Genomic DNA, 16,227 nt, shown 5'->3' with positions numbered 1-16,227 from the left:
TTCCTGGTGATTTTACATACTTTTAATTTGGGGGGTCAGAAAACTTGGGGGCCAAATAAAGCGTTGCCTATTGGGGACCCATGCACTAAGACCCCATTATTTCTATTTCTACTTTGCACTTTCTTCCACCACAAATCTACCATTCCAGTGTTTTACTTGCTATATTGTATTTACTTTGCCACCATGGCCTTTTTTGCCTTTACCTCCCTTATCTCACCTCGTTTGCTCACATTGTGTATAGTCTCATTTTTCTATTGTATTATTGACTGTATGTTTGTTTTACTCCATGTGTAACTCTGCGTTGTTGTTTGTGTCGCACTGCTTTGCTTTATCTTGGCCAGGTCACAATTGTAAATGACAACTTGTTCTAAACTTGCCTACCTGTTTAAATAAAGGTGAAATAAATAAATTAAAAAGACCGTGGTTCCCAACATTTTCCGGTTACTGTACCACCAGCTGAATTTTGCTCTGCCCGGCGTACCCCAGAAGTACCCCCTCGTGTACATTTTAACATTTTAACATACCCCCGTTCATAGGCCAAGTACCTCTGGCTGGGACCACTGCACTGGGAGATGGCCAATGTCCACTTTAACTTTCCTGTAGTAAATTACAAAGAAAGCGAAACTCACCAAGCTGTTCGTCATCCTTCTCGTCCATACCCTGGTTTGTTAATTTCAAACTATGTAAACCAGTTTAGGCAGCACGGCGGACTCTCTCTAACCCAGTCCCAGTCCCAGTCCCTGTCCCAGTCCCAGACCCAGTCTCAGTCCCAGACCCAGACCCAGTCCTCTAGTGTCCTGTTTAAATGGGTCCTCCGTCACATGACATGGAGAAGGAATGCTGAGTGTAAACCACGCCCGGGGAAAAAATACATGTTGTTTCTTACTAAACTGCCATAGAATTACTTTATCTCAAACATACGACGGGGTTCATAAAATAAAATAAATAATAGTTATCTTCCATAGAGTACATGTTGTGAGTTTAAGAGTTGTATTTAGGTTTGACGGTTCTTCGCAGTGAGTTCAGTGTGGTTCCAGTAGTGGACTCTGGATAAAACCGAGGAGAGGCGGTATCATCCACATCCACAGGAGGTCGACACGACCCACGGAGACGAACAGCGATTCAGTTTCATACAAAGTCAACAGGTAAACCATAGTTTTACACTACATTATAAACTGGGTGGTTTGAGCCCTGAATAATGATTGGTAAAAAAGCCGTGGTATATCAGGGTATGACAAAACATGTATTTGTGTTGTTGTACATCCCTGGGTCGCTCCTCTTTTCAGTTCACTGCAGCTAGCGACTGGAACGAGCTGCAACAAACACTGAAACCGGACAGTTTTATCTCCATCTCTTCATTCAAAGTCTCCATCATGGACACTCTTACTGACAGTTGTGGCTGCTTTGTGTCATGTATTATTGTCTCTACCTTCTTGACCTTTGTGCTGTTGTCTGTGAACAATAATGCTTGTGCCATGTTTTGTGCTTCTACCATGTTGTTGTCATGTTGTGTATTGTATCTACCATGTTGTTGTCATGTTGTGTTCCTACCATGGTGTTGTCATGTTGTGTTGCTACCATGTTGTTGTCATGTTGTGTAGCTATCATGTTGTTGTCATGTTGTGTTTCTACCATGCTGTGTTGTCATGTTGTGTAGCTACCATGTTGTTGTCATGTTGTGTAGCTACCATGTTGTTGTCATGTTGTGTTTCTACCATGCTGTGTTGTCATGTTGTGTAGCTACCATGTTGTTGTCATGTTGTGTTTCTACCATGCTGTGTTGTCATGTTGTGTAGCTACCATGTTGTTGTCATGTTGTGTATCTACCATGGTGTTGTCATGTTGTGTATCTACCATGTTGTTGTCATGTTGTGTAGCTACCATGTTGTTGTCATGTTGTGTAGCTACCATGTTGTTGTCATGTTGTGTAGTTACCATGTTGTTGTCATGTTGTGTAGCTACCATGTTGTTGTCATGTTGTGTTGCTACCATGTTGTTGTCATGTTGTGTAGTTACCATGTTGTTGTCATGTTGTGTAGCTACCATGTTGTTGTCATGTTGTGTAGCTACCATGTTGTTGTCATGTTGTGTTGCTACCATGTTGTTGTCATGTTGTGTAGCTACCATGTTGTTGTCATGTTGTGTTTCTACCATGCTGTGTTGTCATGTTGTGTAGCTACCATGTTGTTGTCATGTTGTGTTTCTACCATGCTGTGTTGTCATGTTGTGTAGCTACCATGTTGTTGTCATGTTGTGTATCTACCATGGTGTTGTCATGTTGTGTATCTACCATGTTGTTGTCATGTTGTGTAGCTACCATGTTGTTGTCATGTTGTGTAGCTACCATGTTGTTGTCATGTTGTGTAGTTACCATGTTGTTGTCATGTTGTGTAGCTACCATGTTGTTGTCATGTTGTGTAGCTACCATGTTGTTGTCATGTTGTGTTTCTACCATGTTGTTGTCATGTTGTGTAGCTACCATGTTGTTGTCATGTTGTGTAGCTACCATGCTGTGTTGTCATGTTGTGCTACCATGTTGTTGTCATGTTGTGTAGCTACCATGTTGTTGTCATGTTGTGTTGCTACCATGTTGTTGTCATGTTGTGTTGCTACCATGTTGTTGTCATGTTGTGTTGCTACCATGTTGTTGTCATGTTGTGTAGCTACCATGTTGTCATGTTGTGTAGCTACCATGTTGTTGTCATGTTGTGTTTCTACCATGTTGTTGTCATGTTGTGCTGCTACCATGTTGTTGTCATGTTGTGTTGCTACCATGTTGTTGTCATGTTGTGTAGCTACCATGTTGTTGTCATGTTGTGTAGCTACCATGTTGTTGTCATGTTGTGTTGCTACCATGTTGTTGTCATGTTGTGTTTCTACCATGCTGTGTTGTCATGTTGTGTAGCTACCATGTTGTTGTCATGTTGTGTTTCTACCATGTTGTTGTCATGTTGTGTTGCTACCATGCTGTGTTGTCATGTGTTTCTGCCTTGCTATGCTGTTTTCTTAGGTCTCTCTTTATGTAGTGTTGTGGTGTCTCTTGTTGTGATGTGTGTTTTGTCCTATATATATGTATGTATGTATGTATGTATGACAAAACATGGCCGTGGTATATTGACCATATACCACTCCTCCTCAGGCCTTATTGCTTAACTATAATAGTAGAATACTAAAACACTATACTAGAATAGAATAAATGTCACGACTTCTGCCAAAGTCGGTCCCTCTCCCTGTTCGGCGGTCGACGTCACCGACCTGCTAGCCATCACTGATCCATTTTCCATTGGTTTTGTCTTCCTTCACACCTGATTCCAATCCCATCAATTCCATGTTGTGTATTTAACCCTCTGTTTCCCCTCATGTCCTTGTCGGTGATTGTTTATTGTAAGTGTTTGTGTACGTCTGTACTGGTGTGCGTCGGGTTATGTTACCCATTGATTTGTATTATTATGTTTTCCGGTGTTTTTTTGTTGTAATAAACTGTGCCGTTGGAAACACATTTATTTCTCTCCTGCGTCTGACTTCTCTGCCGCCGGTTAAACACCCCTTATAATAAAAAGGAATCACAATGTGAAAAGGTGTCTTGCAGGTAGTCTGATTAATCAGGCTGTAATACACAATTAATTAGTACATACAGCCTGAAACTAATGCCAGCGATAATCGTGTAAATGTTCCCTACAAGCCAGAATATTGAATAAAATTACATTTAAACTTACAGTTGTCTGTGTGGTTTGTCCTTCAGCTGCTCGAAATTAGACAAAATCTCCACAGGGAAATGTTGTTTAGGCCTACCCGACTTTTTAGAGAGCCGATAGGTATATGGTCTGGTATACCGAGGTAAAATGTGTTTTAAATCGTAATATTTGGTTCTCTCGTCAATAGCTATTGAACCAAGAATGTCATGTCAATAAAACATGTGTATATATTCTGAGTTAGTTGAGGATGGAGAACAATCAACACCCTTTTTTTGTGTGCATAATTTCTTTTATTTAAATCTTTCTTTAAAAAAAAGAAGTGTCGATTGTTCTCCAACCTCCGCTGATTCAGAATATAGAATGTTCTAGTAGGCAGGCAGTCAGAAGGCAAAGGACCAAGCCTTAGGTGCAGAAACAGTGGTTTTTATTCACAAAAACAATTTGTAGTGATAGGCTAGAGGTGAATAATGATGGTGGGGAAAAAACTATTTATAAAAAATAAAAATAAACATTTCACAAAAATAAATAGGTTCTGAAACTAAAGTCAAACCTTTCTAACCAATCTGAACAGAAGATACTGATCCTACCTTTTACGCTTGTTTACACTGAGCTGCACTGGGGGTCAGAATGCAATTATGGTTACATTAAGACACCGAGGAGCCAGAGCGAGATATGTGTCAGAAAACGTACCTCAATACAAGGATGGGATATGCCACTGTACTCAAAATATATGTGTGTGTGTGAGGGGGGTTGTGGTCATATAAATGGCCAGTTGTTTTCACTGTTTCAGTGTGACAACACTGCACATTTTAGAGTGGCCTTTTATTGTCCCCAGCACAAGGTGCACCTGTGTAATGATCATGCTGTTTAATCAGCTTCTTGATATGCCACACCTGTCAGGTGGATGGATTATCTTGGCAAAGGAAAAATGTTCACTATCAGGGATGTAAACAAATTTGTGCACAAAATATGAGAAAATTAAGCTTTTTTGTGCTGGTGGAATATTACTGGGATCTTTTATTGCAGCTCATGAAACATGGGACCAACACTTTACATGTTGCGTTTTATATTTTTTGTTCAGAATAGTTTGGCGAAGGCAAAAGGAGAGAGTCATTACATACTCATCATTAGAATAGTGGAATAATAGTACACTTGAGGTTTAGGTTCAGTTTCTGAAATCAGCGTTCAATCAAACATACATTAAGCAGCATTCGTTCATTGATTCATTTATAATCTGACATCAGTGGTCCTTGTTTGCGTCTGGCACGTTTAACACGTTGTGGAGCAAAACCTTACACCCATGCAAAGACCGTTTCCATAACGATGCCTTCTCTAAACCGCTGTAAAAGATACACACACACACACCCACTCTGGATATAGATCAAGCCACTAAAAGCACCATGTCATGACATTTAATCAAAAGCTAATACCATAGAGTTTGGATTCTCAGGCGAACACCATAAACAAGTAGAGAAGTGTTAACAGTACTGGTCTGGATGTGGTTGCATTGTGATTATTATAGGACTGGAATATGGTAGTGATATTAAACACTAGGTGATATACTTTAGACTCAAGATATCGTAGTGGACACAGTCATTCAAAAAATAGTACTATTGTATTAGTAGTTATACAATGATAGACTTTCAAAAGGTAATTTTTGGAGATATTTACAGAGATCACACCTTTAACAATCAGTCAAAGAACAGGTGGTTTATTTGTATTTATTTAACTAGGCAAGTCAGTTAAGAACAAATTCTTATTTTCAATGACGGCCTAGGAACAGTGGGTTAACTGCCTTGTTCAGGGGCAGAAAGACAGATTTTTACCTTGTCAGCTTGGAGATTCGCTCTTGCAACCTTTCGGTTACTAGTCCAACGCTCTAACCACTAGGCTACCTGCCGCCCCGACCGTTATCCTTTAAACTCCTGGGGAGGAAAAAAGGCCTTTTACTGCGTTGCTTCAGGTGCAACGTTGACCATCATGTTGCAGTAGAATATAAGAGGGAGATTCCAAGATGTGGGGAGTGTGCAGGAGGGCATGGGACAGAGGATTGTGTAGTTTTGGTGGATAAAGTTGTGTGTGTGTGTAAACTGTAGGGGTGCCCATGTTGCTGGGGGATCAGAAGTGTCTGGTGAGAGAGAGGCAGGTTGAAGTGGCCAGAGTCAGAGTAGTGCAGAAGGTATCGTATGCTGAAGCAGTGAAGAAAGTAGAGGAGGATGGGTCAAGGGTGAGGGATCCTGAGAGGATTGTTGTGAGTAGTCAATCTGTGCCAGCACAGAGAGATAGACCAACGAGTGATGTTTGCTTCAGTAAGGTTGGCTTCTTAGCGTTCATAGCAATGGTTATCAACTGTACTGCAGAAATGGAACGTAAATCCCAGAAAATATGGTGGCAGCTGCAGAGAAGTATTTGGGTATATGAGATTTGACTTCAGAAGAGTTCTAGGGTGTGTTGAGTAGCAGTGTCCTGTCCTCCCAGACCGTTGGCATGGTGCAGGAACATATAGGGTCAAAGTAGTGGAATGGGGTAGTGGGTTTTTAATGAGTGTAGGGTTGGTTGGGAAGGGTAAATAAAACAATATTTTTAAATGTTTTTTTTCTCCGATTCCCCATTTTGTATCAGAGTGTTATGGATTTATACTATAGTTCAGTTGGGCGGTAATGCAACATATTGAAAGCCAACCGCCGTTAAACTCCAACATGTCAACTACTACTACCTCAGGGACTGAGGTGATTGGTGAGAGGAAAGATGGCGGGAGTGGACGCTGATGTTGATTGGGAATCTAATGGCGGTAGAATCAAGAAGAATTTGAATATTGTCCAAAAGAATTCGAAAACACAGCGAAGTAGTGTACAGTGCTGAGAATGTCCCTTCGTATCTCGTAGGAGTACGGTTTGTTAATTAATGAGGAGCAGTTGATCGGATTACCATTCTTGAGCGAATCCATTTGAGACATCCAAACTGGTGGAGAAAGTGCTGGGTAAAGAGAAGGCTGTAAGGATCACGAGAGACGGGCCTTGTTTGGTTTTATTTTTATTTAATTAAAAAAAATATATATTGTTTTGCTGCAGATCAGAAAGAACGTGTGTTGAGTATTACCTGAGTTAAGAAGATTGTCGTCGTGTGTTTCTCTTCGGGAACAGGGGTGATATCTGGTGTCTCGTGGGAAGTCGATGTTGAAGAGTGAAGAGTCTATCTGTTCTTCTGGGGTTTTTTTTTATATATGGAGTCTCTCCCTACTCAAGTGCAGTTGGGGTATATAAAGTACATAGTCATAGCATTTATCCCAAGACCAATGCAGTGTGATCACTGTAAAGCTTTTGGACATGTTTAAAATGGATAGGCCTTCACTGCAGGCTTCAGGGGTTCCATTTCACCGGCAGGACCCTGATATTTTAAAGGTTAAGAAGGTGGACCTTGTGGCCTTTTATAGCTATGGTGATTAATCACACTGCCAAGGTGGAGAGAAGGTCCAGGATAATAGATATCTTTGTGGATGTGGTGGAGCAGTTCCTGGGACTGAAAAATGTATCTGCGGAGGAGTTGCATGGAGTATTGTCACAAGCCATACCACCGTCTCAGGCCTTAGAGCCTGAGAAAGGACATATGGAGAATTGAAGGAAGGAAGAAGTGGGAGTATGGTTTTGGGTTTGTCTATGTACATTTTTTATTTGGGTGGATTAAGTTAGTTTTCCCTATCACGAATGGATTTTCGTTTTACCTTGTTTTTTCAACCCGTCCAGTTCGTGGCGGCTATACACCTTTTGGGGTTGTAGTCGGCCTTAAAACCCATAGAAGAAGAAGAAGTTTAGTCACAGAACAATGTGACAGATATTTCACAGGATGTATAAATGTGAAGCATCTGCTTGGCGTTTCCACCCACTGCCAAATATGGTAGTGAGAGAAAGCCATGTGGCCAGCAGTGGAAGATGGATTTCGGCTGACAATCTGCACATTTTCTAATCGATGAAACATTTGATCTCAATACAGTTTTTTTTTTTTCCAAAAAAACCTAGAAATCTGTTATAAAACAGAGTGGACTACGTTTTGAAGAATTTACCATTTGCCAAAGTTGTAAAAAAAAAAAATCTCGTTGTTTACAAGGAGGCGAATCGGGGTATTTATTGCACACGCGCACTTCACACAGTAGGCGTTCCCTAACGGAAATATTATGCAAATAATATGCAAATATATTCTAACGGCAATATGCAAATAGTGCTAGAACGAACCAATAGGATCTCTCTAGTTCGTGTTTGGCTCTGCCCACTGTGACTCGTTGGTTTCCATTGGAAACGACGGGCTGTGACGTGTCTTGGTTTAGTTATTAACGTGTTGGTTTAAACGCCACGGAAGCGGAAGAAGAACCGTTTCCTCCTTCCTTTCCTTCAGCTGCCTCTCAGTAGGCAGACAAGACCCAACGGTAAGTTGAACATGGAAATAAATCTGACAGCATCGTTATAATTGTATCACTTTAAATCCATCAAAATCAACGGTATTCATTATATATTCAATCGAACTTTATATATATATTATTTGTTTTGGTCGTTATTGTAGATGTGTGGCTGTTTATTAAAGATAGGCACACTGGAATGTCCGATCTAAAGATGGTTCAAAGTAGCCGCTAACGTTATTTAAACTCTACTAGTAGCGACGGTCTACTTTTGCAGATCCATAGTTGGCCAAATAAAATGCTAGTGTAGTCGGTCTATGGGTCTGACTACACATAACTAGGGGAGAAGTTGGGGAAACTAGGCGGTTTTCTGAGACCATATGGCCAGTTGTCAGCTCTAGTAACGTGGCTGTCCCATGTCTGATCACAGAGGCGTGCAGTACATCGCTGTAAATATCTACTGAAGCGGAAACATTGCACATCAAATGAACAAGTCGTTACAAAATGATGCGGGCATATTAACTAATCAACCTGGGGGGACTTGGTTAGCAAAACACTAATAGCCGACTGTAGTCGTCTTGATGCATTTAGCTAGGCTAGCAAGCTATATGTATTGTGTGGCTGGGAGAGTTTGCGTTCAAGAGAACAATATGCAGTCATTTCATAAGCTAAACCTACACACACAGTGACCAGTGGTTGAGGAATACTATGCATGATGGATTTGGGCTCCTGAGTGGCGCAGCGGTCTAAGGCACTGCATCTCGGTGCTAGACGCGTCACTACAGACCCTGGTTCGATTCCTTACATTTGTTACTTTTCTCTCTTACATTTGAGGTATTTTTCTTAACTGCATTGTTGGTTAAGGGCTTGTAAGTAAGCATTTCACTGTAAGGTCTACAGCTGTTGTATTCGGTGCATGTAACAAATACAATTTGATTGGGAGGCCCATAGGGCGATGGACAATTGGCCCAGCATAGTTAGGGTTTGTCCGGGGTAGGCCGTCATTGTAAATAAGATTTTCTTAACTGACTTGCCTAGTTAAATAAAGGTAAACCATTTTTTAATGATTTTTTTACTAATTTAGTCAATTGAATGCAAACTCATCCAGCCAACCAATAAAGGTAGCCTGCTAGCCTAGCTAAATGCATCGCGGTGGCTACATTAGGCTATTTTGCTTTACTAACCTAATTGACTTCTGCTTTATCCTAACCCCACGAAAGACACACACAATACAGGTTGGAGTGGAGGGGGCTGTTACACGGGGTCCTAACGTGTCAGGTCTATGTACTGGTCTTGACAAGAAGAAAAGCTGTCTTTTAGGGTTTTTTTCTGCACTGTTCAACCAATCCAGTCAATGTCCAAAAAACTGAAGTGGTGTCACAGGCTCTTCACATTTCCCCCTGAAAACCGAACATCCGGTGGTTGCAGACTCAACAGAAGCTAGGGCTCCTGAGGAGCAGTCTGTTGTGGGGGGGTTAGGTCTCATGCTCAAGGGCACAAGGACAGCCAATCACATCTAGAATATGATACCAGCAACCCTCTGGTTGCCAGCTCACATCCAGCAAGATTTTTCCTTTCAGACCTGGGATTCAAACTGGCAACCCTCCGGTTACCGACTTGCCTCTAAAAGCTAGGCTACCTGATGCCTCAATGAGTAGTAGCTGGTCTCAAACGAGACACTTGGTTAACAACCCCTGTGGGTAGCTAATAAAATATATATTTTTTAAATCCGATGGTGAAAAGCCTGCTTCCTCCCGGGTACTGCTAACAGACTGTTTTGTTTCTGTTCCTCCAGGCAACATGGCAGCATTGAGGCCTTTGAAAAGGCCCAAGATCGTCAAGAAGAGGGTGAAGAAGTTCATAAGACATCAGTCAGACCGCTATGTCAAAGTCAAGGTACGGTTGATGTTGGTCACTATATAATTAATTGTAGCAACAACATTTGAATCTTTGCTACGTTAATGGGTTGAACCAGGGTTGTATTTATTAGGGTAGGCGTTTTTTTTACAAGCTCTCCTCGAATCCCCAGCCGTTCCGATCATCAAGCTCCCGATGAGGTAAATCAGTGAGCTAGTTCAGAGCGACAACAAAATTGTATTTAAAACTAGAGGTCGACCAATTATGATTTTTCAACGCCGATACCGATTATTGGAGGACCCAGAAAAGGCCGATACTGATTAATAGGCGGATTTTATTATTTATATATATATATATATATATATATATATATTTTATTTATTATTTGTAAGAATAATAATGACAATTACAACAATACTGAATGAACGCTTATTTTAACTTAATATAATACATCAATAAAATCAATTTAGCCTCAAATAAATAATGAAACATGTTCAATTTGGTTTAAATAATGCAAAAACAAAGTGTTGGAGAAGAAAGTAAATGTGCAATATGTGCCATGTAAAAAAGCTAACGTTTAAGTTCCTTGCTCAGAACATGAGAACATATGAAAGCTGGTGGGTCCTTTTAACCTCTATGGGCTAGGTGGGACGCTAGCGTGCCACCCGTGGTGCACTCCATCAACAGCAGGTGCATTTCAAGAGCGGCAAATTTGAATCCAAATAAATGTCAAAATTCAAATTTTTCAAACATACAACTATTTTACACCCTTTGAAAGATAAACATCTCCTTAATCTAACCACGTTTTACGATTTCAAAAAGGTTTTACGGCGAAAGCATAAATTTAGAGTATGTTAGGACAGTACATTTACAAGAGTTGTGTGTAATGTTTTGTCAAGTCAAAGACAGGGTCACCAAAACCATAAAACCAGCTAAAATGATGCACTAACCTTTTACAATCTCCATCAGATGACACTCCTAGGACATTATGTTAGACAATGCATGCATTTTTAGTTCTATCAAGTTCATATTTATATCCAAAAACAGCGTTTTACTATGGCATTGATGTTGAGGAAATCGTTTCCCTCCAATAACCGGCAGTCAAGTCAGCACCACTAATTAAATAATTAAAATTAGAAAACATTGGTAAAATATTATATTGTCATTTAAAGAATTATAGATTTACATCTCTTGAACGCAATCAACTTGCCAGATTTAAAAATAACCTTACTGGGAAATCACACTTTGCAATAATCTGAGCACTGCGCCCAGAAAAATACGCGTTGCGATAGACTAGCCGTCATGTTGGGGAGATCTAAAATCGAAAATACTATGTAAATAATCCATTACCTTTGATTCTCTTCATCAGATGTCACTTCCAGGTATCACAGGTCCATAACGAATGTAGTTTTGTTCAAAAAAGCTCATCATTTATGTCCAAAAATCTCCGTCTTGTTAGCACATGATCTAAGCCAGCCGGACTTCTCGTCATGAACGAGGGGAAAAAATATATTTACGTTCATTCAAACATGTCAAACGTTGTATAGCATAAATCATTAGGGCCTTTTTTAACCAGAACATGAATAATATTCAAGGTGGACGAATGCATTCTCTTTTATAACGTATTGGAACGAGGGTACCCAACATGAACTCGCGCGCCAGGTGTCTAATGGGCCATCATCGTTCCATGGCTCTTGTTCGGTCAGATCTCCCTCCAGAAGACTCAAAACACTTTGTAAAGGCTGGTGACATCTAGTGGAAGCAATAGGAAGTGCCAAAATATTCCTAAACCCCTGTGTTTTTCAATGGGATAGGTTTAAAGTCAATACAACACATCAGGTATCCACTTCCTGTCAGAAAATGTCTCAGGGTTTTGCCTGCCAAATGAGTTCTGTTATACTCACAGACACCATTCAAACAGTTTTGGAAACTTTAGAGTGTTTTCTATCCATATATAATAAGTATATGCATATTCTAGTTACTGGGTAGGATTAGTAACCAGATTAAATCGGGTACATTTTCTTTATCCAGACGTGCAAATGCTGCCCCCTAGCCCTAACAGGTTAACATGAGTCTTCAATATTCCCAGGTAAGAAGCTTTAGGTTGTAGTTATTATAGGACTATTTATCTCTATACCATTTGTATTTAATATACCTTTGACTATTGGATGTTCTTATAGGCACTTTAGTATTGCCAGTGTAACAGTATAGCTTCCATCCCTCTCCTCGCCCCTACCTGGGCTCGAACCAGGAACACATCGACATGGGTTACACCAGCCTAATCTCGGGAGTTGATAGGCTTGAAGTCATAAACAGCTTGAAGCACAGCGAAGAGCTGCTGGCAAACGAATGAAAGTGCTGTTTGAATGAACGCTTACGAGCCTGCTGCTGCCTACCACCGCTCAGTCAGACTGCTCTATCAAATCATAGACTTAATTATAACATAATAACACAGAAATACGAGCCTTAGGTCATTAATATGGTCGAATCCGGAAACTATCATCTCGAAAACAAAACGTTTTTCCTGTCAGTGAAATACGGAACCGTTCCGTATTTTATCTAACGGGTGGCACCCCTAAGTCTAAATATTGCTTTTACATTACACAACCTTCAATGTTATGTCATAATTATGTACAATTCTGGCAAATTTATTACAGTCTTTGTTAGGAATAAATGGTCTTCACAGTTGGCAACGAGCCAGGCGGCCCAAACTGCTGCATATACCCCGACTCTGCTTGCACAAAACGCAAGGGAAGTGACACAATTTCCCTAGTTTAAAGAAATTCATGTTAGCAGGCAATATTGGCTAAATATGCAGGTTTAAAAATATGTGTATTGATTTTAAAGAAAGGCATTGATGTTTATGGTTAGGTACACATTGGTGCAACGACAGTGCTTTTTTTTGCGAATGCGCTTTTAAATCACCCGTTTGGTGAAGTAGGCTGTGATTCGATGAGAAATTAACAGGCACCGCATCGATTATATGCAACGCAGGACAAGCTAGATAAACTAGTAATATCATCAACCATGTGTAGTTAACTAGTGATTATGTTAAGATTGTTTTTTTTAAGGTAAGTTTAATGCTAGCTAGCAACTTACCTTGGCTTCTTGCTGCACTCGCGTAACAGTTAGCTTGCCACGCAGGCTCCTCGTGGAGTGCAATGTAAAGCAGGTGGTTAGAGCGTTGGACTAGTAACCAGAAGGTTGCAAGATCGAATCCTTGAGCTGATAAGGTAAAAATCTGTCGTTCTGCCCCTGAACAAGGCAGTAAGCCTAGAAACTGTGGGTTGTCATTGAAAATAAGAATTGGATTTCTAGTCCCTTTTTAACGTTGTGTGTGATTAGTCTTGATTAACGGTGGTGGAAGTAGAGTCCGACTGGTTTGAGCAAAGCTGAGACTCACATGTAACATGTTTTGCTTTATTTAATTCAAGCTACACTAGTCTTTAGTAAGGTAAACGTTTTTTTTAAATGTATGTTACTTTTATTTAACTAGGCAAGTCGGTTAAGGACAATCTTATTTACAATAACGGCCTAGGAACAGTGGGTTAACTGCCTTGTTCAGGGGCAGAACAACAGATTTGTACCTTGTCAGCTCGGGGATTCGATCTCGCAACCTTTCGGTTACTGGTCCAACGCTCTAACCACTAGGCTACCTGCCACCTTACCTAGAAGACCATAGGAAATTCCAGAACATAGTGTCTATAATACTGTAATAAACTCAAATAGTTGCTGTCACAAACACAACTCCACACAATTGTCACTGACTAGTTTGATATTAATTTCCCACTAAGCAAACAATTTCCGTACTTATCGTATTCATAAAATTTCATTTTGATCAGGTTTTTGATTACGTCAATAAAACACAAGAATATAACTGATTTGTCAAATAGTTTTGTGTTCTACTTGTTGTCCTGAACAGAAAATGGTAAAATTGCTTCATTGTGTGGCTGGAGATGCAGATAAATGAGAAGACCATTTTTTTTTTTTTCCCCCCTGCGGTCTCGGGACTGATGAGGCTAAAGATGCATCCTGTTTTGGGGGGTATAATTTCAGCCAATAGTTTTGAAAGTGGTGCTCGCAAGCCAAAAGTAGCCCTTTTTTGTTAACATTGTACGAAATGGATGATGTAATGGCCTACAATTTATTTGTTATTTTTTTTTTACGAACCCAATTTGTGTTTTAAAATCCTGGAGTGCGTCTTTTAAGGAATGGGGCAAGTGAACGGTCTGTCTTAACTGGCCTAAGGCCTTTCCTAACCAGTTTGGTCACCGCACTAGCTGGCTACTGTATTTGCAGGATATCGCCTCACTTATGTTTTTATCTTTTGTAGCAAAACTGGCGTAAACCCCGTGGTATCGACAACAGGGTGCGGCGGCGCTTCAAGGGCCAGATGCTGATGCCCAACATCGGTTACGGCAGCAACAAGAAGACCAAACACATGCTGCCCTCCGGCTTCAGGAAGTTCCTGGTGCACAACATCAGAGAGCTGGAGGTCCTCATGATGAGCAACAAGTAAGTCCCTATCCTCTTTTTTTTATTTTTTTCATTTCTCTGAAAGTGTACACTTGCCAACTCCCCGTCATGGATTTAAAAGCATTGGATTGGTGTAAGTATTAACTGGAGAGCTTTCCAACATTGTTAAATCCATGACAAGAAGGGTTGAGAAATGCCACCTGTGATCGTTCAGCAGGGCTGCGTTCAGCAGGGCACCACGTTGTGGAACATTCACCATAGAAAATGTCATATACAACTCATATAATAGACATGTATAATAAGGAGTCCCGTTGGCTTTATTCATGACAGTTCATGAACAACGTTTGGGTTCCCTACTGAACGTAGCCCAGGTGTAGAAAGTAGACTGATGGTTCAGCATGTGGTGCAACGTTTTGGTTTAGTTTGTCTGTAAGTCTTGTGTGTCTTTCTTAGACTCCTATTCATTGTTTTGAAGTATTCCTTCAAGTGTAATATTTAATTTTGGTGTGTTTGTGTCCTAACCTGGTGAAACCAGCCTGATCTCACATTCTGAAATGAAATGCGAGCGTAGTGGTCTGTCTGCTTGACCAGGCTATGTGGGTTAACCCTCGTGTGTGTGTGTGTCCTGTAGATGTCCTGCGTATAATGACCTATACATCTAGTAGGGCCCTGACTCCTCCTTCCCTGACTCCTCCTCTGTCATCGCGGCCTGCTGGGTCATCCATACTCATGCCAGGCGTTTGAACGAGGAGGGAGAGCACGGCAGAGGAAGTACCCATTCCACCCTTAGCTCTCCCTGTAGCCAGGAGGTGGAAGATGACCTGCTACAACATCAGCCGCGTCGTGGCTGTAGTTGCATGTGGCTGAGCTTCATCTGTGTTTTTGGTGTTAGTCATATAGCGTGTTGTGTGATGACATTTTTAAGTGGTGTATGCATGGCTTTAAGTTGATTTTTGTTTTAACTGGTCACATCCAGGCTTGGGGTGGGGGTTGACAATTCCATTTGAAATAAATAAGCATTGACAAATTAGAATTTTGGAGTTTACTTCCTGAATTGAAATGTAATTGGCCCTAATAACCCTGATGACATCAGTTGTCTCCGGGGGAAATGAAATCTCCCCTTTACCCTCCTGTGTCAGTTACTGTAACTATTCTCTCCCCTCCTCCTCCTCCACAGGACCCATGCTGCAGAGATAGCCCACAATGTGTCGTCTAAGAACAGGAAGTTGATCGTGGAGAGGGCAGCTCAGCTGGCCATCAAGATTACCAACCCCAATGCCAGGCTACGCAGCGAGGAACACGAGTGATCTTGGACCACGCCTCTGTTTGTTCAATAAATGATATATATATATATACACCTGTCAATAGTATTTACTGTATTTGCCTGTTTTTATGATATGGTTTAGTGTGATATATTAGGGTGGGGGGGGGGGGTTATAATGGCTTTTGGGTTCAGTGGGATGTATTAGGGGGTCTTAATGCATTATGACGGCTCTAAGGCAGGGATCATCAACGAGATTCAGCTGCAGGCCAATTACAAATAATGTTGATCAGATGGTTGAGGGGCCAGAACGTTATAAAAAAAAAAAAAGACTGCAAATTGACTGCAAGAAGCCCTAACAGATATATTTCAAACTTTGCCTATGTTTATATATATATAATCTTGTTTCTCCATGCGTGGGAATACTTGGAACTGATTTACAAAAGTTAAATCACTTAGAGCTGATTTCCTGGTGGCTGATGTAAAAAGGGCTTTATAAACGAATTACATTTATATATTTTTTTGTCTTATATCCAACAATGAAAATG

The 16,227-nt window shown here is 40.7% G+C and overlaps 2 protein-coding genes across 2 annotated transcripts in view; one reads left to right on the top strand and one right to left on the bottom strand.

Moving 5' to 3' along the window:
• The window catches only part of ssuh2.1 (ssu-2 homolog, tandem duplicate 1), a 44,139-nt gene extending 43,293 nt beyond the window's left edge, over window positions 1-846 (bottom strand). Inside the window, exon 1 of the mRNA XM_014134074.3 lies at window positions 630-846. Coding sequence (XP_013989549.1) covers window positions 630-657 — 28 coding nt within the window. The 5' untranslated portion in view covers window positions 658-846. The remainder of the gene's footprint in view (window positions 1-629) is intronic.
• Window positions 847-7,966: 7,120 nt separating this feature from the next.
• LOC106566201 (large ribosomal subunit protein eL32) lies at window positions 7,967-15,771 on the top strand. Its single transcript, XM_014134075.3, has 4 exons — window positions 7,967-8,115; window positions 9,881-9,981; window positions 14,276-14,457; window positions 15,596-15,771. The coding sequence occupies exons 2-4, from the start codon at window positions 9,886-9,888 to the stop codon at window positions 15,723-15,725; spliced, it is 408 nt and encodes a 135-aa protein (XP_013989550.1). The 5' UTR covers window positions 7,967-8,115; window positions 9,881-9,885; the 3' UTR covers window positions 15,726-15,771.
• Window positions 15,772-16,227: the final 456 nt, after the last annotated feature.

Source organism: Salmo salar, chromosome 12, assembly GCF_965601325.2.
Source record: "Salmo salar chromosome 12, fSalSal1, whole genome shotgun sequence".
Taxonomy (NCBI): domain Eukaryota; kingdom Metazoa; phylum Chordata; class Actinopteri; order Salmoniformes; family Salmonidae; genus Salmo; species Salmo salar.
This window is presented reverse-complemented; position numbering and strand designations above follow the sequence as displayed.